This window comes from Staurois parvus, unplaced genomic scaffold (assembly GCF_062004578.1).
Source record: "Staurois parvus isolate SC_StPar_1 unplaced genomic scaffold, SC_StPar_1.0 ptg000827l, whole genome shotgun sequence".
NCBI lineage: Eukaryota > Metazoa > Chordata > Amphibia > Anura > Ranidae > Staurois > Staurois parvus.
The window spans coordinates 917,749-943,268 of NW_028318623.1; the positions used below are offsets into that span (position 1 = coordinate 917,749).

The 25,520-nt window shown below is 47.0% G+C and overlaps 1 protein-coding gene across 3 annotated transcripts in view; it reads right to left on the reverse strand.

Moving 5' to 3' along the window:
* Positions 1-426: 426 nt before the first annotated feature.
* The window catches only part of RIC8A (RIC8 guanine nucleotide exchange factor A), a 105,188-nt gene continuing 80,094 nt past the window's right edge, over positions 427-25,520 (reverse strand). Inside the window, exons 6-11 of one of the 3 annotated variants that reach the window (XR_016306600.1) lie at positions 25,158-25,253; positions 23,476-23,620; positions 12,455-12,599; positions 10,020-10,139; positions 2,891-6,093; positions 427-2,780 (exon numbers count right to left, since the gene is read on the reverse strand). Coding sequence is in view for 2 of the 3 variants with exons in the window: in XM_089655162.1 (XP_089511288.1) it covers positions 5,970-6,093; positions 10,020-10,139; positions 12,455-12,599; positions 23,476-23,620; positions 25,158-25,253 (630 nt within the window). In the remaining variant the exon portion in view is untranslated. Of the gene's footprint in view, positions 6,094-10,019; positions 10,140-12,454; positions 12,600-23,475; positions 23,621-25,157; positions 25,254-25,520 lie in introns of all 3 variants that reach the window. The other 2 variants (XM_089655162.1, XM_089655163.1) reach the window with 2 other exon arrangements.

Consider the following 25,520-nt stretch of genomic DNA (forward strand, 5'->3'; position numbering starts at 1 on the left):
GTATCAACGGTTCAGGCTGGTGGAGGTGGTGTCATGGCATGGGGGATCCATCCTGCCTTGTATCAACAGTTCAGGCTGGTGGTGGTGTCATGGTGTGGGGGATCCATCCTGCCTTGTATCAACAGTTCAGGCTGATGGTGTCATGGTGTGGTGGATCCATCCTGCCTTTTATCAACAGTTCAAGCTGGTGATGTCATGGTGTGGTGGATCCATCCTGCCTTGTATCAATGGTTCAGGCTGGTGATGTAATGGTGAGGTGGATCCATCCTGCCTTGTATCAACAGTTCAGGCTGGTGGTGGTGGTTGCACTAGTAAGATGTACCACATGGCCAGTGAGTGTATATCTTACATTTACTAATAGGTAGTGCTGCACAAAAATTTAGTCTGCCAACATTTTTATATCCAGAAAAAGAAAGAAATCCTAGAAAAGTTTCTTTGCCTTTATAGATGTAAAAGAAAAAAAAAAATACCACAATTACAATGTGAAATTTCTGGCTATTTTATAAAATCGATAATACACTACATATTTTAACTCCAGTGTTTAAATTATCTTTGATATTGTAGATTTTTTTTCTTTGTTCATAACAGTTTTCTCCTTTCTGAGCTAATCTAGACAGAAAATAACAGTGTAATAATAGTCTATGTAACTTTACTAATCCTTCACAGACATTAGATAAAATTCTTACAAATACGTTCATCCAACAGGATAACAACATTCTACGGGTTCCAAGCTTCTCTATAGCAGATACTGTCCAAGTCTAGCCATACACTGTTAGATTTTCCTGCAGACGTTCACATGATAATGCTTCATCACAGCATTCGATAATACAATCTGTGACTATACAAATTTTACAAGAAAGTCCTTTAAATTTTAATTTGCTTGTGAGGAAAATGTCAGCAATTTTAAGATTTAATTTTGCAATGGACAGAAGTGAACGTGATTCCATACAGAAATCACATTCATGGATAGAATTTAATTCGATAAAATTGTTGCTACGATTAAAAAGCGATTGTTGATTTGGCCACACTAACCATTACAAAATCAAATGAATGTTTCAGAAATGACTGACTGCTACCATGTGTGCCAACTAAAGGCTCAGACGTCATGATCAGTGGGGTAGATTTACTAAAACAGGAGAGTGCAAAATCGGGTGCAGCTCTGCATAGAAACCAATCAGCTTCCAGGTTTTATTGGCAAAGTTTATTAGAACAAACTGAAGTTAAAAGCCGATTGGCTTCCATGCACAGCCACACCAGATTTTGCACTCTATAGTTTTAGTAAATCAGACCCACTGGAGGAGATTTACTAAAATTGGAGCACTGCAATCTGGTGCGGCTGTGCATGCTAGCCAATCAGCTTCTTTGGCCTGTGTTACATGAGCTTCAGCTTAGGTAAGAGTGCACAGTAAGCTTTGTTGAAGCTTTCTTTCAGCTCGTTTATAAATGTTGAATCCTAATGGGACTGTTGATTGCCACTTTAAGCAGGCTGCTAGCAGGCTTTGAGCCATACAGACAGTTCTTCTTGCAGGCAGCTCAAATAAGTCAGTGCTCAGATGAATCCGGATAAAATAGATAACCAGTATTTCCCAAACTGAACCCAAAGGATCACTAACAGTAATTATTTTATCCCCAATCCCATTCCACCCACTGCTAAGTCTCTGAAGTTGAGGTGCTAGCAGAATCATTGTCTTACATCACAGGGCACTAGTCTTAAAGTGGTTGAAAGGCTCAAGGTTTCTATTACCTTCATGCATTCTATGTATGAAGGTAATAAAGCTTCCCTGTGCAGCATTCCCCCCAGCGCCCCCCCCCCCCCTATACCCAAGCCCCCTCTCGATTCAGCGATGTGCACTGGAGTCTTGGTTGTACCAGGACTCCCTCTCCTCAATGGCTGAGACAGCTGCGGGAGCCATTCACTCCTGCTGCTGTCAATCACAGCCAGTGAGCCAATGAGGAGAGAGGGGGTGGGGCAAGGTAGCAGCTCCGTGTGTGAATAGACACACAGAGCAACAGCTGGGGAGTGAGCATTCACGGATGCCCCCATAGCAAGGTGCTTGCTGGGGGCACCTGACAGGAGGTGCTATGTATGGAGGTAAAAAAAAAAACCTCTGTGCAGCATCCCCCCCTCGATCCAGTGATGTACACTGGAGTCTTGGCTGTACCAGGACTCCCTCTCCTCAATGGCTGAGACAGCTGCAGGAGCCATTCACTCCTGCTGCTGTCAATCACAGCCAGTGAGCCAATGAGGAGAGAGGGGGTGGGGCAAAGTAGCAGCTCCGTGTGTGAATAGACACATGGAGCAGCAGCTGGGGAGTGAGCATTCACAGATGCCCCCATAGCAAGGTGCTTGCTGGGGGGGGGGGGGCACCTAACAGGAGGTGCTATGTATGAGGTAAAAAAAAACCTCTGTGCAGCATCCCCCCCAATACTCATCTAACACCCCCCCGCCTCGATGTGCACTGTAGTCTTGGCTGTAACGGGACACCCTCTGCTCAACGGCCGAGACAGCTGTGGGAGCCATTCACTCCCGCTGCTGTCAATCACAGCCAGTGAGCCAATGAGGAGAGAGAGGGTAGAGCACAGCCGCAGCTCCGTGTGTGAACGGACACACGGAGCAGCAGCTGGGAGTGCGCATTCTTGGGTGCCCCCAAAGCAAGCTGCTTGCTGTAGGGGGCACCTGACAGGAGGTGCTATGTATGAAGGTAAAAAAAAACCTCTTTGCAGCATCCCCCCCTAACCCTCCCTTAGATCCAGAGATGTGCACTGGAGTCTTGGCTATACTGGGACTCCCTCTCCTCATTGACTGAAACAACTGCGGGAGCCAATCGCTCCCCCCGCTGTCAATCACAGCCAGTGAGCCAATAAGAATAGAGAGGGGGCATGGCCAAGCCACGGCTCCATGTGTGAATGGACACAGGGAGCAGCAGCTGGGGAGTGTGCATACTTGGGTGCCCCCATAGCAAGCGGCTTGCTGTGGGGGCACCTGACAGGAGGCAGGGGCCTGGAATGTCGGCGGGGGGACCCGAGGAGGATACGGGCTGCTCTGTGCAAAACAAGTGCACACAGCAGGTAAGTATAGACATGTTTATTTAAGGAAAAAAAATTAAGCCTTTAGAAATACTTTAACTGTCACCAGGGGTCTATCTACTTCTTGATGTTCCCAGATAAGAATTTGAATAAGTAGCCAAAAGGTAGCCAGGTAATTAGTATTTCAAAGCTGAACTCTGAACTGTAAGAAAAAAAAAAAAACAAAAAAACAAAACCCTTGCATTTAGGTCTCCTGAAGGGGGAAATGAAAAGGTCTAACCTTATCCCTGCTCTGGCGCTCCAGGCTGTAAGCAGTCCCTCAGAGCCATCAGTCCCTCAGCGCCATCAGTCCCTCAGCGCCATCAGTCCCTCAGCGCCATTTATTATTTTCCTCAAGTGGGGCTTTAAAGCAGAACTATGAGAAAAGTAAAAAGCTCTGCTTTGCAGTGTGGAATGGTTAACTAGTCATGTCTAGGGGGACCAGGTAAAGCAGTTTTACTTACCTGTTCCTCTGTGCTGTTAGATTGGTCCCTGCAGCCATTTCTCCCCTGCCACCCAGCAGTCGGATGTCTCTGACATCATCAAAAATGATGCAGGGACCATAGCCACATAAACAGCAAACCCAAATATTCCTGCACTTGGGGATGGACTGAACTTGGGCTATAACCACATCTCTGATGTTCTGGAATGTGCACTCTTTGCTGCCCTCAAAAGGACCAGGGAAGTCCAAATGCACTGGATATAAAGAAAACAAACAGAGGGCGCACCAGCCTAGTGCATTACATTAAAAAACATTTATTAAAAGGAATAAAGATAGGTATTGTACTCACAAATGACAATAATGTCAAAGGCACATCATGAAAGAACAGCACTGTCCAATCCACACTACGTGACTGTCCGCAATGGGAATCCTGGACCTCCAACAGGCCAGAGCCAAGCCCATGGCTTTGAGGAAGAAGCAAGTCCTCGAAACGCATTCGCCTGTTGGAGGTCCAGGATTCCCACTGCGGACAGACGCGTTTTGAGGACTTGCCTCTTCCTCAAAGCCAAAGGCTTGGCTCTGAGGAAGAGGCAAGTGCTTGAAACGTGTTAGCCTGTTGGAGGTCCAGGGTTCCCATTGCGGACAAATGCGTTGAGGACTTCCCTCTTCCTCAAAGCCAAGGGCTTGGCTCGGAGGAAGATGGCAAGTGCTTGAAACGTGTTAGCCTGTTGGAGGTCCAGGGTTCCCATTGCGGACAAATGCGTTGAGGACTTCCCTCTTCCTCAAAGCCAAGGGCTTGGCTCGGAGGAAGATGGCAAGTGCTTGAAACGTGTTAGCCTGTTGGAGGTCCAGGGTTCCCATTGCGGACAAACGCGTTGAGGACTTCCCTCTTCCTCAAAGCCAAGGGCTTGGCTCGGAGGAAGATGGCAAGTGCTTGAAACGTGTTAGCCTGTTGGAGGTCCAGGGTTCCCATTGCGGACAAACGCGTTGAGGACTTCCCTCTTCCTCAAAGCCAAGGGCTTGGCTCTGAGGAATTGGCACGTCCTTGAAACGCGTTAGCCTGTTGGAGGTCCAGGGTTCCCACTGCGGACAGATGCATTTCGAGGACTTGCCTCTTCCTCAAAGCCAAGGGCTTGGCTCTGAGGAAGAGGCAAGTGCTTGAAACGTGTTAGCCTGTTGGAGGTCCAGGGTTCCCATTGCAGACAGACGTGTTTCAAGGACTTGCCTTTTCCTCAAAGCCAAGGGCTTGGCTCTGAGGAAGAGGCAAGTCCTCGAACGCGTGAGCCTGCTGGAATAGATTTCCCATTGCGGAAGGGTTCCCATTGTGGACAGTCACGTAGTGTGGATTGGACAGTTCCATTCTTTCATGATGTGCCTTGCAATGCACTAGGCCAGTGAACCCTCAGTTTGTTTTCTTTATAACCATAGCCAGGGACACAGAGGAACAGTCCATTGCCGGAGCAAAGGGGAGCATCATTTGTCAGGGGAGTGGAGGATCAGGTAAGTAAAAGTGGAGCTTTTTTTCATCCCCTGGACCAGGGGTAGGCAACCTGCGGCTCTCTAGCTGTTGTGGAACTACATTTCCCATGAGACATTGCAAAATTGACAGTTACAGCTATGACTTGCAGAGGCATGGTGGAACTTGTAGTCCTGCAACAGCTGGAGAGCCGCAGGTTGCCGATCCCTGGCCTAGACAAACGAGTATTTACTCATTGAAGCAGCCTACACCCGCCTTGTAAGGATTAAATGCTTGTTTTTGTCTAGGAGTTAGTAAAGGTAGCTCAGTTTCTGACTCACTAAAATATAGGTGACTTCATGTTACTTCTACCCATTTACTCATTTATAGCTGTAAGTGGTACTAGAGGTCAAGTTTGGGAAATGGTAGTAAAAGAACGAAAAAACGCAACTGCTATTAAAAAGAATGAAAAATAATACCCTTTCTACTAAATCATTCATCAGAACATGCGACGGTCTAAAGAATCTGTACTGCGGCTATTTCAAAACCAAAACTTTCAACCTGCGAAGTGAGCGGATAAACCCGACTGGCAACATTCACCGAGCCTATGGAGACCATGTAGAAAGGAAGCTCTGTGTGCTGTAACAGTGCCCTCCAGTGCTTAGAGTGTGCTTCGTGCTTGCTTCCTTGGACTTGTACAAATTATAAGACCACCTTCAATCTGAAGAGAGATACCCCAAGGAGAGCACCTAGGACTCTCAGTCTGGGCCTTCCAGCAGCTGGAATTTCACATCTCCTTGTCCTAAGCGGCTGAAGTCTCTAGAAGGAACGTGTTACGCTACAAGTGTCCCAGTGACCGCCCTACAGCAGAGGACTCAGATACATCTACAGTAAGCTAGGTTTAATATCCCTTGTGGTTTATGGTGTCTGGATAACTGTTCTTGCTCCAACGTGACCTCTGCTTGGCTTGGATCCTGGACCGTGCTCCCCTCCAGCTTAGGTAGTTTAGTCCGAGTCAGTCTCCAAGTCAGACGACTCCTGTTGCTGCAGCATCCTCTGAGCAGACTCATCTAGAGGTTCCAGCCTCCCGTCAGACGTTACTCCCATTGGTTGGATGATCTGTTCCCTGCTCCAGAAAACAAAAACAGTTCTGATTAACCACTGGAAGGTTTTACCCCCTTCATGACCAGGGCATTTTTTGCTATTCAGCTTTGTGCTACTTTAACTGGCAATTGCTCGGTCATGCAACACTGTACCCAAAAAAAACTTTTTTTTTTTTATGTATACACAAAGAGCTTTTTGGTTGTATTTGGTCTCCACTGGGCCCAATTTGGACCTTGTCACTTAGGGGTGGACTCACTTTTGTTGCCAGCAGTTTAGACATTAATGGCGGTGTGTTGAGTTATTTTGAGGGGACAGCAAATTTACATGTTATACAAGCTGTACACTGACTACATCACATTGCAGCAAAGTGTCATCTCTTCAGTGTTGTCACATGAAAAGATTTATTAAAATATTTGAAAAAATGTGAGGTGTGTGTGTGTAATATACATATATATTTTATTATTACACAGCATTTATATAGTGCCAACAGTTTGCTCAGCGCTGTACATTACAATGGGAGACAATACATGAGACAGTACAGTAACAATACAATACACGAGGGGTTCGAGGGCCCTGCTCCTTGGAGCTTAAAATCTAGGAGGGAGGGGAGAGTGGTACAGGAGGAAATAGCTGTGGGGGATGGAGTGTTGGGGAGAGCGGAGGAGATCAGCAGTTAGGTGAGGGCTTCTCTGAAGAGATGGGTTTTCAGGGTGCGCCTAAAGTTGAGGAGGGTAGGTGACAGTCTGATGGACTGGGGTAGTGAGTTCCAGAGAATGGAGGAATCCCTAGAGAAGTCCTGGAGATGGGCATGGGAGGAGGAGACCAGGGAGCTGGAGAGTAGGAGGTCTTGTGAGGAGCAGAGAGTGCTTTTTGGGTGGTAGATGGATATCAGGTCAGTGATGTATTTTGGGACATATATATATATATATATATATACATATATTTATTTATTTTTTTCTCTCCTCTACTTTCCCTTATAAAACATATCCAATAAAATCAAACTTCTTCTAAAATGTATGTACATGCCGATGGTAAAAAAAAATCCCAAAAAGTGTAGATTTAATGGTTTGTGAAAAAAAGAATAGCGACTACAAACTATGGGATATATGCTACGTAGCTATGGATGCTATACTAGTAATGGCGGTGATCAGCGACTTATGTGACTGTGATAGGCAATCTGGCGCTAACAGACACTGGCTTTGATGGACACTAACTGACACGGACGTTGCTAGTGGCACGAATACAGTGATCATATATATTGCTGTACAGTGTACTAATGACACGGGCTGGGAAGGGGTTAGTAAGCGGAAACCAAGGGGGTTAACTGTATGCATAACAACTGTGTGCTGCTTCTGCACACAGATCAGGGTGTTTCTTCTCCCTGATTTTCAGGGAAAAGAAACAGACAGTTCACTGTTCTGTGTACAGAGTTCTGTGTGTTTGTAAACAGAAAACTCTGTGCTGTGATTGGCCACAGGCAACCAGCAGATTTATAACCAAAATCATTGGCTGAAATCTGCCGATAAACTCATGCTGTGTCCAATACGTCACCTAGCCTGACTCTGCCGCCCGCCCCCAGCAGATGTACTGTGGACAGGGAGCAAGCGGTTAAAGAAAACAACTACTAGTAGCCTCCCTAGTGGTCTGATTATGTCCATATTTCTGTGCTCAAAGCAGTACATTTTTTGCATGGAAATATGTATTTTTTTTATTGCAGGTCTGTAATTTGTAGGAAGAACTCACTGAAATCTGTCCGAAAAAGAGTCTAGTAAATGTTCGCACATCACTGGGCTCAGTCGCAGAATCGTTTTCAGTGTCTGATGACGAGTTTCCCCACGATGACGAGTTTCACTCAATTCTGCAAGTGGTTCTGATTTACTATCGCTGTTCTCTAGCCGGTCTAAAACCGATTTTGACCTAAAGGGACGCTTTTTGGACGCCATGGACGTTTCTCAGGGCACATGTAAGGGCGGTGGAATCATCCGGGGACAGGCACGGACGGTGGCATCATCCGGGGACAGGCACGGACGGTGGCATCATCCGGGGACAGGCACGGACGGTGGCATCATCCGGGGACAGGCACGGACGGTGGCATCATCCGGGGACAGGCACGGACGGTGGCATCATCCGGGGACCGGCACGGACGGTGCCATCATCCGGGGACCGGCACGGACGGTGCCATCATCCGGGGACCGGCACGGACGGTGCCATCATCCGGGGACCGGCACGGACGGTGCCATCATCCGGGGACCGGCACGGACGGTGCCATCATCCGGGGACCGGCACGGACGGTGCCATCATCCGGGGACCGGCACGGACGGTGCCATCATCCGGGGACCGGCACGGACGGTGCCATCATCCGGGGACCGGCACGGACGGTGCCATCATCCGGGGACCGGCACGGACGGTGCCATCATCCGGGGACCGGCACGGACGGTGCCATCATCCGGGGACCGGCACGGACGGTGCCATCATCCGGGGACCGGCACGGACGGTGCCATCATCCGGGGACCGGCACGGACGGTGCCATCATCCGGGGACCGGCACGGACGGTGCCATCATCCGGGGACCGGCACGGACGGTGCCATCATCCGGGGACCGGCACGGACGGTGCCATCATCCGGGGACCGGCACGGACGGTGGCATCATCCGGGGACCGGCACGGACGGTGGCATCATCCGGGGACCGGCACGGACGGTGGCATCATCCGGGGACCGGCACGGACGGTGGCATCATCCGGGGACCGGCACGGACGGTGGCATCATCCGGGGACCGGCACGGACGGTGGCATCATCCGGGGACCGGCACGGACGGTGGCATCATCCGGGGACCGGCACGGACGGTGGAATCATCCGGGGACCGGCACGGACGGTGGAATCATCCGGGGACCGGCAAGGACGGTGGAATCATCCGGGGACCGGCAAGGACGGTGGAATCATCCGGGGACCGGCAAGGACGGTGGAATCATCCGGGGACCGGCAAGGACGGTGGAATCATCCGGGGACCGGCAAGGACGGTGGAATCATCCGGGGACCGGCAAGGACGGTGGAATCATCCGGGGACCGGCAAGGACGGTGGAATCATCCGGGGACCGGCAAGGACGGTGGAATCATCCGGGGACCGGCAAGGACGGTGGAATCATCCGGGGACCGGCAAGGACGGTGGAATCATCCGGGGACCGGCAAGGACGGTGGAATCATCCGGGGACCGGCAAGGACGGTGGAATCATCCGGGGACCGGCAAGGACGGTGGAATCATCCGGGGACCGGCAAGGACGGTGGAATCATCCGGGGACCGGCAAGGACGGTGGAATCATCCGGGGACCGGCAAGGACGGTGGAATCATCCGGGGACCGGCAAGGACGGTGGAATCATCCGGGGACAGGCAAGGACGGTGGAATCATCCGGGGACCGGCAAGGACGGTGGAATCATCCGGGGACCGGCAAGGACGGTGGAATCATCCGAGGACAGGCAAGGACGGTGGAATCATCCGGGGATCGGCAAGGATGGTGGAATCATCTGGCACACAGTCAGCATACAAGGCAACGCTAGACCTCTCTCACAGGACCCTCTCAGCATCCAGGGACAGCTCCAAGGAATTTTCAAACCACCGGATAAAACTCGGGAAAACAGGGAACTCTCCACCTTGGAGGCTCGTTAGTAACGAGACAAAGAATAAAGTGCTAATAGTGTAGCATATCGCGTCACTGTGCGGCCCCGCGAGCAACTCGTTTTGACAGGACGTCAGAAGACGCCCAGTCACAAAGGGGAGTGTCCCGCCTGGCCATCAATCTGCTGTCGGGCGGGCAAGGAAGGTGTTAATAGAGCGAGCACGCTACTGTCCAAATTTTGATTAAAGAATTTGCATATCCAGAAAATATCACAGCTCTAAAACCATTGTACGCACCCCCCGAGCTGTCATCCAACTGGATAAATCCGATCACAACTGACCTTGACAACTTATCGAACATGCTGACCAGCTTCATGGCTTCATACTCTTTCTGCTCCTCCGTCATGCCATCCATGGGATTGGGCTGTTTCTCCTCCACACGTCCCGTCACTGGGTTAATGCTGTACAAAAACAAAAGAGAACAAAGATTTGTTTTACACACTTTACTTCTGGTTTTGGAGTTATAAATGATGTATATACATGGAGTATGCTATGTTCATTATGTTGTACTTTCCATGTGGCAATCGTACAATGGAGGTTCACGCTCAATCCTATGAGCAGACTGTATCTCATTCATTAAAGCGGAGTTTCACTCGACCTATAAAAAAAAAAAAAAAAAGTCAGCAGCTACAAAAACTGTAGCTGCCGACTTTTAAAAAACAGCCACTTACCTGTCCTTCGGTCCCGTGGTGTGTCCCCTGCAGTGCGTTTCACTGGCCGACCTGGATTCCAGGAGGCCGGCATCTTCAGTGCGGGAACCCGGCTGTGATAGCTTGCCTACCCAAACAAACGCTATCCACACTCCAGTCGATCCTGAACTCAGCGGCAAGACTCATCCACCTCACCAACCGCTCCACATCTGCCACCCCCTCTGCCAATCCCTTTACTGGCTCCCGATTGCCCAACGCATCAAATTCAAACTGCTAACTCTGACCTACAAAGCCATTCACAACGCCGCCCCAAACTACCTAACCGACCTGATACCCAAATACTACCCTACCCGTGCCCTTCGCTCCTCACAGGACCTCCTACGCTCTAGCTCCCTGGTCTCCTCCTCCCACGCCTGAATGCAAGACTTCTCCAGGACTTCTCCCATCCTCTGGAACTCCCTACCCCAATCCATCAGACTCTCACCTACCCTCCTCACCTTCAAGCGCACCCTGAAAACCCTCCTCTTCAGGGAAGCCTACCCCAACCTCACCTAACAACTAACCTCCTCCACTCCTCCCACCACTCCATCCCCCACAGCCACTTCCTCCTGTACATCTTTCCCCTCCCTGCTAGATTGTAAGCTCGAAAGAGCAGGGCCCTTGACCCCCTCGTGTATTGTATTGTTACTGTCTTGTCTCATGTTCTGTCCCCCCTTGCTACTGTACAGCGCTGAGCATACCCTTTGGCGCTATATAAACACTGTATAATAATAATAGCTTGCGGTGCCCACTGCGCATGCGCGAATAGCGCTGCGCTTTGTGAATGGTCCTGTAGTCTTCTGGGACCTGTTACGTGTCCCAAAAGACTACAGGGAGGGAGGACACCTTCTGTTTCTGATTGCCTAGGCCAGGGGTAGGCAACTTGAGGCTCTCTAGCTGTTGTGGAACTACATTTCCCATGAGACATTGCAACATTACAAAACTGACAGTTACAGCTATGACTTGCAGAGGCATGATGGAACTGGTAGTCCTGCAACAGCTAAAAAGCCGCAGGTTGCCTACCCCTGGCCTAGGCGATCGGACCGGAAATGGGAGGTGGTTCCTGTCAAATTCGGGGACCCGCTCACCAAAAGTGCCAATCCTTAATGGGGAGCAGGGGAGCAGTCCTTAAAGTGGAACTTCCCCTTTTGGGTGGAGCTCTGCTTTTATGAAATAAGAAATGGCTGTGTAGCCACTGAATAGATTCAGACCAGCATAGGAAAATGGCAGCGGGGGAATGAATATTTGAATCTGGTTGCGGAAGGCCACTTCCTTTTTAAAACGGTAGTAAACCGCTACAGGAGTACAAATAAAATTGGGCCCCGATGCAGGTTTAAGTGATGATGTACTAGTGTGCATCGCATTATGACAGACTCGCCTGCACATGGAGCCCTACAGTGCAATGCTGTCACAGATCCCCTGTGCTTCCATCTTCACCCTGTCTTTCTTCCCAGTTTGCAGGCTCCGGCAGTTTGAATAGTTGTGACCACAATTAAGTCACTTCTGCATGCGCGCAGGATCCCTGGCCACGTCATGGCGCACTGCAGTTCTGCGTACTGTATGCCCTGAATGTATAGCGTCACTGCTCATGCACAGGTGACGTTATCGGCCAGTTCCGACGCGAATATCTCCTGAAGAGTATATGCTGGTTTAGGAGATATTCATTGTACCTACAGCTAAGCCTGATTGTAAGCTTAACCCCTTGACGCCAAGCGCACGCAAACATGCGGCCTCTTGGCATGTAGACCTTGACGCCTAGAAGCTGCATATTTGCATCCATTTAGAAAGTACATATGTGCACGAGTCTGTGACTCACGGAAAGGTCCTGATCTCCCCTTTCGATCGGGACCTTTTTTGATCATGTGACCGCCGTGACGGCGAATCACATGACCCTAAAACCCCGGCTTCTGAAACTCTTAAAGGGCCGGGAGGCGCCGGCGCGAAGTGGTTAACTGTAGGTATAACTTAAAAAATTAGAGTTTACTACCACGTTAAACCATTTTATAATCGAGGGATGCTACGCTTACTTAGCTTTAGCTTCTCTGTACTCTTCTGTGTCTGTGTCTTCATCTTCAGAGTATCGACCTTCTCCACGTCCACCTGCCAGCAGCCCTCTGGCAGCAAGCAAGCCAGCCGCATTCCCATATCCCGTGTATTTCACAAATCTAGACACTGTGTGCAAAGACAGGAAAATCAGTCACAAAATTACTCTATGTAATAGCCAATTTACCATACAAAGTATTCACTGAATGACATACAGTATATGTAAAATAAGTGCAGCGTTAAGTATAATCCGGACAAATATATGGTAACAATGTTCATAAATGGGTTATTAGTCCACAATAGAAGAGCTCAAATATATTATTCCCACGGTCGTAGTTTAAGTAAGATTCGGTGAGGGGCAGGGTATGTATAAAATGCGCACTCACCGGACGCGCAAAGAAAATGCGCAGTATATCAACAAAAAGGAGGTCTGCCAGGGGGTCCCTTTCAGGATACGAATAGAGCCAGCCCAGAATGGATGGACATAGTCTCTCAAACCGGAGGTCCACTTTAAGGACACGGGTGCAGCCTCTTCAGTATAGTGGAATAGTCACCAGGGGGAGCTCTGTGGGATTAAATGCTCAATGCAGGGCAACAGATGTGCCACCCCTTCTGAAGACGTACTAGTGTACGAAACGCGTCTTGGAGGAGCCTGCAAGCTTTCACGTCACGCCGCCGGGTCACGGAGATCCGGCGGCCTCATTTGATCACCAGCTGGTTAGTGCTCAAAAGAACTTGTTGCTGTAATATTCCTGCCTACTGCTTTGATACAGCCTTTGGCATATATGTTTAGCATTTACATGTATGAGGATATATTTTTTTTGCTGTTGCATAACATCCTTCATTAAATTTTTCTGACATTACTACACTATGGGTATTTCCATCTGCTGCTCTGCATTGGGCATTTAATCCCCCAGAGCTCCCCCTGGTGACTGTTCCACTATACTGAAGAGGCTGCACCCGTGTCCTTAAAGTGGACCTCCGGTTTGAGAAAGACAATGTTCATCCATCCTGGGCTGGCTCTATTCGTATCCTGAAAGGGACCCCCTGGCAGACCTCCGTTTTGTTGATATACTGCGCATTTTCTTTGCGCGTCTGGTGAGTGTGCATTTTATACATACCCTGCCCCTCACCGAATCTTACTTGAACTACGACCGTGGGAATAATATATCACCCTTTGAGCTCTTGCATTGTGGACTAATAACCCATTTATGAACATTGTTACCATATATTTGTCCGGATTATACTTGGCTCTGCACTTATTTTACATATATGTCCCTTGAAAGGTTTATGGTTACCTTTACTGTGCACAGTTGCTTCTATGAGTTTATATTGTAAGCGCTCACTGAGTCCTTTTATCTTTTTTATTCACTGAAGGACCCCTGTGCCGAGCAACTGATCTTCTGTATTCAGAATGCATCAGGTCAGCAACACAATACGGAAGCTAGTGGAAATCACTGGTGTAGAGAAGTTTCCTTCCGAAATTTCCAGCTTTCAGGGGCATTGGTATGGTATGTACATCAGAGGTGTCACTAGGGGGGGGGTGGAGCCTGATCATGGCGGCAATGGAGAGTGTAGAGTGAACACTCTCCGTTAACCTCCCTCGACTATCTCCTCCTCAAGTGTCCCTGTTTGTGGACTGGCTGCCCCGGAGATATGTGGACCCACCTGCTTGGCTGAGGAAGCTTTCTGGAGACTGTGGGGAGCCGAGCCTGGACTGTGACAGTAAGCGTCCGCTTCCCCGGGGATCATCTCGCGGTAGTGGCGAGAGAAGGAGAGCGGTTGCCGGGAGATAGCAGTCACGTGTGCTGCCGCGGAGGATCACTGGGAGACAGAGTTGCCGGCCGGCCGGCGTTTCGGGAAGCCGAAGGCCGGAACAAAGCCGGCTGTCGATCGGAAGGCCCCGCGGTGGTCTGGGTAAGTGCATCCCTAGCACCCCATACCAGTTTCCCTTGGACTCAGTGAATCTCCAGGCTTCCCTTAGAGGCTTTGGAAAAGGCTCCTGCTCCCCTGGGGTTATTGGCGGTGACGGAGCGACGAGGAGTGCGGCCGTCAGGAGACGGCTAGGACGGTGCAGCCACACGAGAGAGACGCCGTTCACCTGGCTTATACCCTGGGAGACAGACACATTAAGAGTGGAGAAGCCCAGCTAGCCCAGTGAGGAGAGAAACCCGTGATCGGGTACCCCGAGGGTGGAACACAGATATACTGCCTCAGTACTGCCACTGTTTCCGTGAGATTATATATATCATCGAACTATAATATTATACTCCTTACCTCCCTCCTCCATACCTCTATATCACCTCATATAATTATTCCACCCTGTTAACAAATTATACTATCTTTATGCAACTATAGATACATCTCTAGCCTTTATTTCCACATCATTGGGAAATCGCATATTGTTCCTAGAAGAAGAAGTTAACATCACAAAGAGTTACCTCCCAGGAGAAGATCGCCACAGAAGAGACTCGCACCCTGAAGTACATTACAACTTGGAGGGTGAGTGATAACAGTAGTTCCACTGCAGAGTGTTTGTTTTTTTTTTTTTTGTTTTTTTTTTTCCTCTCTCCCTTGCTCTGCATCTGCTGTTTAAGGAATTTGGATTTTGAATTCGGAGAGTTCTAGGGTGGGTTCAAAGATCCGACAGATTATAAGGAAAGGAGGAGGGATAAAACTTCAAAAATAATTATGAAAGGTAAAAACACCAAAGGGGTTGGGTCTAGGAACCCCCAATCTGGCACGATTAAAAAATTTACGACACAGGGAAATCTCACGCCAGATAGATCCCAGGGAATCAGTGAAAAGAGTGAATTGGAAATAAGCCTGGATAACAGCCCGAGACTTTCCCTGGGTCCGGTGTATAACAGCCAACAATCAATGGAAGGCATTGAGACGAGAGAACTTGAAAGAGATCTTCAAATACCAAATAAAAAGGAAATGGCGGAGATGTTTAAAGGTCTGGAAATATCAATAAAGCAGGAGATGGGTATAATTCGGGAAGATCTGGAGCAATTGTTAACTAGGGTGGAGGAAACGGAGGAGAAAGTTCAAAAGCATGCCCAAATTATCCCAAACTTGAAAAAAGGGATAATAGACAATAGAAAGGACCTAAAAAGACTGCTTTATATGATGGAACAACAAGAAAACAGAGCAAGGATGAACAATCTAAGAGTGAGAGGTGTCCCAGAGCTGTCCATGGGGGAAGATTTAAAAGAGTTAATTGGCAAAATTTTGACCTTCATAATGGATAATCAGGACATGGCGATATGTAAATTGGATGAAGTATATAGGATAGGAAGGTCTCAACGAGAAAAAGGAGTAGAGAAACCAAGAGACATAATTGTTAAATTTCATAGTCACGGTGATAAAGAAGAGATATGGAAAAAGGTGAAAGGAAGAACAAGTATTGTATATGAAGGGAAAAACATCCAAATTTTTGCGGACTTAACAGCAGAGACTTTGCGGAAAAAGAGATTATTGAAACCCCTATTGGAAGTATTGAAAAAGCATAATGTGAACTATAGATGGGGTCGTACAGCGGGTTTAATTGGATGGAGGGAAGGAATTACAGCGGTCCTGAGGTTCCCAGAAGATGTGGGGGATTTCTGTGATAAATTTGACATACAGAAACTAGAGATCCCGGGTTGGGAAGGGGAGGAGGGAGAGGTATATAATCTGGAGGAAGAAAATTGGCAGCCGGTTAGAAAAAGAAATAGAGAAGCAATGGATAAAGGGACACGGGGGAGGAGGGGGGGGGGGGTGTGCGGTCATGGGAGGAGTTGAACCCCTGAGGTAGGGATCTAAGGTGGATAAAGATCCATAGGCAGAGGAGGCCTGGAGGAGGGGGGGGAGGGGGGGTGGGATGTGGGGGGGAGGAGGGCGGGGGAGATGGGGAGTGGGGGGAGATGGATGGGTAATACTCTGCATAGGAGGGGTAAGGGTAAGAGAACGGGTAGAGGAAAGAGAGAGAAAAGAAAGAGGAGGCCAACATGGAAGAAGTTCAGTTTGTAACCCTTAATGTAAAGGGACTAAGCTGCCCCGGAAAGAGATTTAGATTATTGAAGGAGTTACAACACAGGACAGCCTCAGTGGTTTTTTTGCAGGAGACACATTTGGATTTGGAATCTAAGATTGGGCTGCGCTCAAGATATTTTCCGACATGGTATTATGCGGACTCACCAATTAGAAGAGCAAAAGGGGTAGCTATAGGGTTTGCAAAAAATATTAGGTTTGATGAGGAGAAGAGAATAACAGACCCAGAGGGTAGGTTTTTGTTCCTAAGGGGTAAGTTGCAGGATATTGATTGTACAGTGGCTAGTATATATTGCCCAAATAAGAAACCAGAGATATTCCTAAGGGAAGTATTGCAGAGGCTGATGGATTTTAAAAGAGGTCGATTGATAGTAGCGGGGGATTTTAACCTTTGTATGGATCCACGGCTGGATTCTACCTCCCAAGTGAGGAAAGAGGAATATAGGTCCCTGAGATTATTAAAGAAATCATTAAATGAGTGTCAGCTGGTGGATATATGGAGAATTAGGCATATGAAGGATAGAGATTACACATTTTACTCACATGTTCACGAGACTTACTCCAGACTGGATTATGTATTGGTAGAACATCAATTTATAGACTCTGTGGCAGAGGTTATGATTGGAGGGAGTTCTATTTCAGACCACTCTCCGGTTGCAATGAAGTTAAGATGGGGTAGTGAAGACAGAGGTGGTTTTATGTGGCGGATGAATGAAGCACTTTTATTGGATGAGGAGGTCAACCAAAAGATTAAAACAGAAATTGAAAGATATTTTGAAGAGAATGACACTGAGGAAGTTTCGGTCGCAACATTGTGGGAAGCTCATAAAGCCTATATCAGAGGACTACTTATCGCAATAGGGGCAAAAAAGAAAAGAGAAAGGAGAGAAAAGATCAATAGACTTTTAAATGAAATAGCTGATCTGGAACAGGCCCACAAAAGGAACATCTTGAAAGAAATAAGGCAGAAGATAACAAAAAAGAAAGATGAATTAGAGAGGATAATGGAGGAAGAAAAAAGAAGAGTCTTTAATAAATTAACAAGCGAAAGGTATAGATGGGGAGATAGACCGGGAAAACACCTAATGAGGGCATTGAGAGAAAAGAAAAATAGGAATTATATAGAAAAAATAAGAAACTCCAAGGGCAAAATGGTCCACTCAACTAAAAGAATCGCTAGAGTATTTAAAGATTATTATAGTGAATTATACAACATAATACCCCAGGACACCCCCAATAACATTGATACAGTAAATAAAGAAAAAAGAAGTATATTTCTAAAAAATGCAGGTCTATCAAAATTAAGCAAAATTCAACTGAATTCTTTGGATTCAGAAATCACGTCAGAAGAAATAGAAATAGCATTGAAGGATACAGTGGTGGGGAAAAGTCCGGGCCCAGATGGGTTTACTGTAAAATATTATAAAAAATATAAAGAGTTATTAATACCTAGATTGAAGACCTACATGAACGCCCTTGGAGATAAGTTGGAAATTAGGGGAGAGTCCTTACAGGCCAACATAGTCTTAATCCACAAGGAAGATAAAGACCCTTCTCAGTGTGCAAGCTATAGACCCATTGCGCTGCTGAATGTAGACACAAAACTGTTTGCGAAAGTTCTGGCAAACAGGCTTAAGGTCTTGTTGCCAGAATGGATACATGGGGATCAGGTGGGATTTGTCCCGGGAAGGGAGGGTAGAGACAACGGATTAAGATCATTATTGCTTATACAAGAGGGGAAAAAAGAGAAGACCCCAGTAATATTATTGTCAATTGATGCAGAAAAAGCATTTGATAGAGTGAATTGGAGCTTTATGATGGACACCTTGGTGGAGTTGGGGCTGGGGGATAGAATTAGGAAGTGGATTGGTAATCTATATAAAAGCCCCACAGCCACTGTCTTGGTAAATGGAGGAAGATCGGAGCTCTTTAGGATGTCAAATGGAACTAGACAGGGATGCCCCCTATCCCCACTATTGTTCGTTTTGTCCCTGGAGCCATTGTTGTCAATGATAAGAAAGAACATCAATATAAAAGGAATAAAGATAGGTGATAGAGAACATAAGGTAGCGGCCTATGCGGACGACTTATTGTTTTTCGTTGGAAACCCTCGTATTTCTCTACCAAACTTAATGAAAACACTGAAAGAGTATGGGGAAATATCAAACTTAAAAATTAATCCAACCAAATCAGAAATTTTAAATATAAATCTTAAAAATAGTGAAAAAGAAAAAATACAAGAAGAATTCCCCTTTGTGTGGAGAGAGAAAGAACTAAAGTACCTAGGGGTAAAATTGTCTGCCTCAACTAATAATATGTATAAGATTAATTACATCTCACTTTTAAATGAGATAAAAGAGGAATTGAAGAGGTTGGGAACTGGAAATCCATCTTGGATGGGCCGTATAAATCTGATAAAAATGATAATTTTGCCCAAAGTCCTATACAAGTTTCAAATGATCCCAATTAAACTTCCAGAGGTTTTTTTTAGGACACTAAGGAAAATGCTCTTGGGATATATATGGAGGAAAAAAAAACCGAGGATATGCTATGAAACGCTGACTAGAATTAAAGAGAGAGGAGGCTTAGGGCTCCCAGATTTTAAGAGATATTATAAAGCGACCTTGATCGCGAGAATCTTTGACTGGACTCATAACCCGGGGAAAAGTTGGGTCAAAATTGAAAATATACTGAGCGGGTCCAATCTGAACAGAATTATATGGTTACCTACACCTCACCGTGGACTAGATGTTAACACAAGTACATACACTTCTATGGTTTTAAAAGTTTGGCAGATGTTACACAGACAAAGGGGTTGGGTTTTTAACTCACAGTTAATGCCACTTAAAAATACAGATTACTTTGCACCGGGGAAGGAAGATATCACGGGGAATTGGATTATTAAACAGGATGCGCAATTGAGAGATATAATGGTGGGGGAGGAATTAAGATCTTATAGAGAGATGGTGAAATTAAAGGGAGAGGTTTTTAGTAGAATGGACGAGGTTCGATACCACCAATTAAGACACTTTTTTGAGAGTCTCCCAAAACCGGGGAGAACAAAAAAGGATTGGAATCTATTTGAAAGTCTGTTGGACACACGGGGAGATGGGAGACATGGGGTTGCTAAAATATATAGAATCTTAACGGCACTAGACACTGACACAAAATTAATTTATATAGAGAAATGGGGAAAAGATATGGGGAGGGAGATCAGTGAGGAGCAACAGAGGAATATGCTTAGATTAATTCACGAAAATATTAGTATGAGAGAAGTGGAATTAAATTATAAGTGTTTAGTTAGATGGCACATTGCACCGAGTGTGGAGCACAAGATGAGTAGGGAGAACTCCCCATTATGTTGGAGAGGCTGTGGTGAAGTAGGTACACTATACCACATATGGTGGGAATGTTCAAAGATACAGGTGTTTTGGGGGAAAATCGTCCATTTAATGAGAAAAATTACTAAGATCGATGTTGGATTGGACCCAGAGTTATGCCTCCTTCATATATCTGAGCTCACAGTAAGATCATATAAGGACTCAGGGATTTGGCACTTTCTGAGTGCAGCTAAAAGCTTGATTCCTAAGTTCTGGAAAAAAAGGGAGGTCCCGACGGAAGAAGATTGGTTGATTAGAACGAATCAGTTATGTGAGATGGAAAGACTTTATTATACACACATAGATGGGATGGAGATATATCATAAAAAGTGGGGAAAATGGGAAGTATTTAGACAAGAACTCTTGATGAACAATGATTTTTAGAAATGAGTCTTAGAAAAAAGGGGAAAAAAAAAAAAAAAAAAAGAAAAGGGACTGTGCTATATGTATATCTATTTTTTTCTCTCTCTTTTGGATTTGAAAAGAAACGGCAGAGTGGGATGGAGGGGGGAGGGGCCTTGGGAGGGATTTGGGTTGTGGGAATTAAATAAATTATGAGGAACATAATGATTATCTTATGAAGAAATGCTTGTTAATTATATCTGATTGAAACCTAATAAATATTTATAAATAAAATCAGAGGTGTCACTAGGTTGGTGTCACCCGATACGGTAATACGTGGTGTCGCCCCTCCAGAGAGAGACAGGAGCGGTGTCGGTGTAACGGTAAAATGAGTATCCCGACCCACGTAGATATGTATCCCCTGAAGGAACTGCGCATGTGACGGTTTCAGGTCGAAGAAGCCGATCTCTGACTTTAGCACAGAGCTGCCACAGTTAACCCCTTACAGGCTGCAAACCGCTGAAGCTGATCCCATGGATCCCTATGGGTTGCAAAATCAGGTAACCCCGTAAAGGTTCAACCTATACAGGGTTAACTGATCTTGCAACCCATAGTGATCCGCGGGATCAGCTTCAGCGGTGCGCAGCTTGTAAGGGGTTAACTGTGGCAGCTCTGTGCTAAAGTCGGAGATCGGCTTCTTCAGCCTGAAACCGGCACATGCGCAGTTGCTTCAGGGGATAAATATCTTCACGGGTCCGGGATACTAATTTTACTGCTACACCGGGGGGGGGGGGGGGGGGGCAGCTGTCACTGTGCCGGGAATCTGGGATCACCCCAATAACTGGCCAGGACCTTCACAGAGCCCAGAAGCTCTGCTGGCATCCTGCTCCTGCACCCTCTGTGATGGTGTCACCTGGCCCGCACCCCCCTAGGGACACCACTGATGTACATATTTTCATTGGTCCAAGTTGAATCAATGTAACCATGTAAAATTATAGCATGTCTGCAATTTATCAGTACAGTAGAAGTCAACTTTTATTGGACTTGTAAAAGATTCCCATCACCAGAACAAGTATATAGAATATAGTAGTGATATATAGAATTATTTTTTGTAACTAATATTGCCTCATTTGGGTAACGATATTATTTTGTTGCAAAGTAACAGGAAGAGGGAAAAAAAAAAAAAAAAATTCATACTGACAGGTTTGTAGGAATCTTCTCTTGCCAGCTGCCCTGTGCTGCTCCTCTCTCCAGTCACTATGTCAGATGTAATTGGCAGCTAAGGCAGGAGTGCAGGAGAATTGCTCCAGATCACATCCTTAGCTACTTAAGGTCGGACCTATAGCAGTTTTACTGCTACAGGACAGCCCTCCTGTGCACAATCACGTATATACACACACACACACACACGTGATATAGCACTTCCGCCATAGCGGGCGCGCGTGCAAGCCGCAGGCGCATCGCTTCTGCTGTGAACACTCATAACAGAAGCCGATCTGCGAGTGCCAGTGAATGGATGTCTGCCGGCACCTGCCGATCGCTGGGCAGGATACAGAACATAGCTCTGCCTTTGTAAACAAGTGCTCCAATTTTAGTAAATCTCCCCCAAAGTCTCTCTTAAAAAAAATAAAAAAACACTTGCCAGTTTCCCCTTAAAAGTGTTACTACACCGAGGGCACTGCATTCACTGTACCCGCTCTCCACGGACCCTGCATTCACTATACCCGCTCTCCCCGGACCCTGCATTCACTATACCCGCTCTCCCCGGTCCCTGCATTCACTATACCCGCTCTCCCCGGACCCTGCATTTACTATATCCGCTCTCCCCGGACCCTGCATTCACTATATCCGCTCTCCCCGGACCCTGCATTCACTATACCCGCTCTCCCCGGACCCTGCATTCACTATACCCGCTCTCCCCGGACCCTGCATTCACTATACCCGCTCTCCCCGGACCCTGCATTCACTATACCCGCTCTCCCCGGACCCTGCATTCACTATACCCGCTCTCCCCGGACCCTGCATTCACTATACCCGCTCTCCCCGGACCCTGCATTCACTATATCCGCTCTCCCCGGACCCTGCATTCACTATATCCGGTCTCCCCGGACCCTGCATTCACTATATCCGCTCTCCCCGGACCCTGCATTCACTATATCCGCTCTCCCCGGACCCTGCATTCACTATATCCGGTCTCCCCGGACCCTGCATTCACTATATCCGGTCTCCCCGGACCCTGCATTCACTATATCTGGTCTCCCCGGACCCTGCATTCACTATATCCGGTCTCCCCGGACCCTGCATTCACTATATCCGGTCTCCCAGGACCCTGCATTCACTATATCCGGTCTCCCTGGACCCTGCATTCACTATATCCGGTCTCCCCGGACCCTGCATTCACTATATCCGGTCTCCCTGGACCCTGCATTCACTATATCCGGTCTCCCTGGACCCTGCATTCACTATATCTGGTCTCCCACAGTCCACACAACATGGAAATGAAATTTTAGTAAATATAAACTGCTAAATACCTTTTCTCATCAGCAGTATATAGCAGTCTTGTGACTTCAGCTCAGCACTGGTTAAAGCTTGTAGAAGTTTTCTTTTTGCTCTAGGAGGATGTGAAACATCTGACCCTCTGTGTGGATAGTGCTGATTGGCCCTGTGCTGATCACATGCACCCTCCCAAGAAAAAAAAAACCCTCTCTAGCAATACACACCAAACTGAGCAAGTGCATGTGACCCCTGATTCAGTCTGTATCAGGTGGTCATTTGAACAAGAGGAGGAGCAGAGAAGACAGGATCAAACCGCCTTTTTACACAATGCAGAGGATTAACCCCTTAGGTTCCACAGTGAGTATAACAAGCATGCTTTACTGCATCTACAGACTGATTGTACTGTTGTGGGTTTAGTAACACTTTAAACACTTCTATCAGCTTTCTGGAATCCTTGCCAAAAGCGTAACTACCAGGCCACTACCGTTCCATTCTTTTCTGCCACTCTTTCCACCTTAAAAAGGTGCAGATGTCAAAAACTTTATGTGTACGGATCAAAGCAAGTTTGCTTTCTGCTCCAGAATCAGACATCTGGCATCACAGGTAAAAGAAAGGTCTACAGAGGCAATGCAGTGCCAAGCATATAGATAAGCGTTTTATTTAAAATCTTTAGGGCACAATTATTGCGATCGCTTTTACCTGCTCAGCTGAAAATGGCATTGATTTTTTTGTCCCTTTATTACATCACTCACCATTTTCCTTACAAAGGACAAAAAGGAATTCTGCAGCGCAATGCTTTACATCCGTATCCACGTGTGTCATCAGACGGACCAACTTGTTGCGCAGCGTGTTCCCCACTTCTGGACGGTTCTTTACATCCCTCAGAGGAGGCAATACCTGCAAGAAAAAAAAAGATAAACACATTAATCAATTTATTTAAAAAAAAGAAAAAGGAGTACAGAACAGGATTAGCTTTCAAACAATTATACACATTGGCCAACGTACTGTATATCAGTGCTTCTCAATTATTTTCTGTCATGCCCCCCTAGGAAGAAAAAAAACATTTCGCGCCTCCCCGCGCGACTGTAAATAGTATCATTTGTCTATAAAATTGTTATAAGTACACCTCTGCATAACACTGTATCCTTATTAACGTATAAGAGAATAAAAAAAGAAAGAAATGTGGATCAATTTACAACAAAGAATAGCTTTATTAACTGTAGCAGAAAAGATTTAAAGTGCATTAGAAATTCAAAAAAAATTAAATGCTTAATTAAACTATAAACATTTTTTGATTGGACATGTCAAACCATATGATACTGAAAAAATACATAAAATCAATAAATAATAATGAATTCAAACCGATCACCAACATTTACTTAGGACCTAATCATTGGCGCCCCATCATTGGTGTCAGTGGGAGGAATAGCGCCCCATCATTGGTGTCAGTGGGAGGAATAGTGCCCCATCATTGGTATCAGTGGGAGGAATAGTGCCCCATCATTGGTGTCAGTGGGAGGAATAGTGCCCCATCATTGGTATCAGTGGGAGGAATAGTGTCCCAACATTGGTGTCAGTGGGAGGAATAGTGTCCCAACATTGGTGTCAGTGGGAGGAATAGTGCCCCAACATTGGTGTCAGTGGGAGGAATAGTGCCCCATCATTGGTATCAGTGGGAGGAATAGTGTCCCAACATTGGTGTCAGTGGGAGGAATAGTGTCCCAACATTGGTGTCAGTGGGAGGAATAGTACCCTGTCAGTGGGGAGAGGAATAGTGCCCCATCGTTGGTGTCAGTGGGGGGGAGGATTAGTGCCCCATCATTTGTGTCAGTGGGAGGAATAGTGCCCCATCGTTGGTGTCAGTGGGAGGAATAGTGCCCCATCATTGGTGTCAGTGGGAGGAATAATGCCCCATCATTAGTATCAGTGACACCAATGATGCGGCACTATTCCTCCCACTGACACCAATGACACTTGCTGACCCCTGTTGCAGTATGGTGCTGCTGCAGCCAGCATATGTGGTTGCAGCAGCTCCTCTGCACTGCACACTTACCGTTTTTTCCCTCACTCGATTTTCGCGGGTCCGCTCGGCTCCGCCTCCTCGTCCGTGATTGGCCGCCTGTGTACCTTTCCTGAGCTACAGTTCTGGCGGCCAATCACTGGTGAGGAGGCGGAGCCGAGCGGCAGGAGTGAGGGAGTGGCCGGAGTGACGGAAGGAGCAGCGCTTCCTGGATGGATCATCGTTGGAGCCAGGTAAGAGAGAGCAGCCCTCTGCCCACCCCTGTACTTGGTGTCCCTTCTGTCGGAAGGGGGGGGGGGCGGCGATGCGCCCCCCTTGACGGAGGGGGGGCGCGCCCCACTATTTGAGAAGCACTGCTGTATATGAAAATTTAGAAGCACTTTAATCAATCCCCGCTAGAACTAGAATGCTTACTTTTGCACGAAGGAACTTCCGTGTCTCACGATGGACCCGTGAACTTTCAGTCAGGAGATTCAAGACAGGAGTCAGAGTCTCACGTAACTTGTGACCCTGCGGCAAAATAAATCCACATGAAAGATCGAATGATAATAATTAGCCATCCATACGAGAAGCAAACGTGAAACTAAATTCCAGATATTATCCAATATGGTACTATGCAGATTCCCCAATCAAAAGAGCCAAAGGAGTGGCAATAGGTTTTGCGAAAAATATCAGGTTTAATTTGGAAGACAGACTGGAAGATCCAGATGTTTTAGATGCTATGAGGTCCTCCCATGCCATCGGTTGAACGCTGTGGACCTGGAGGCGGTCTCATGT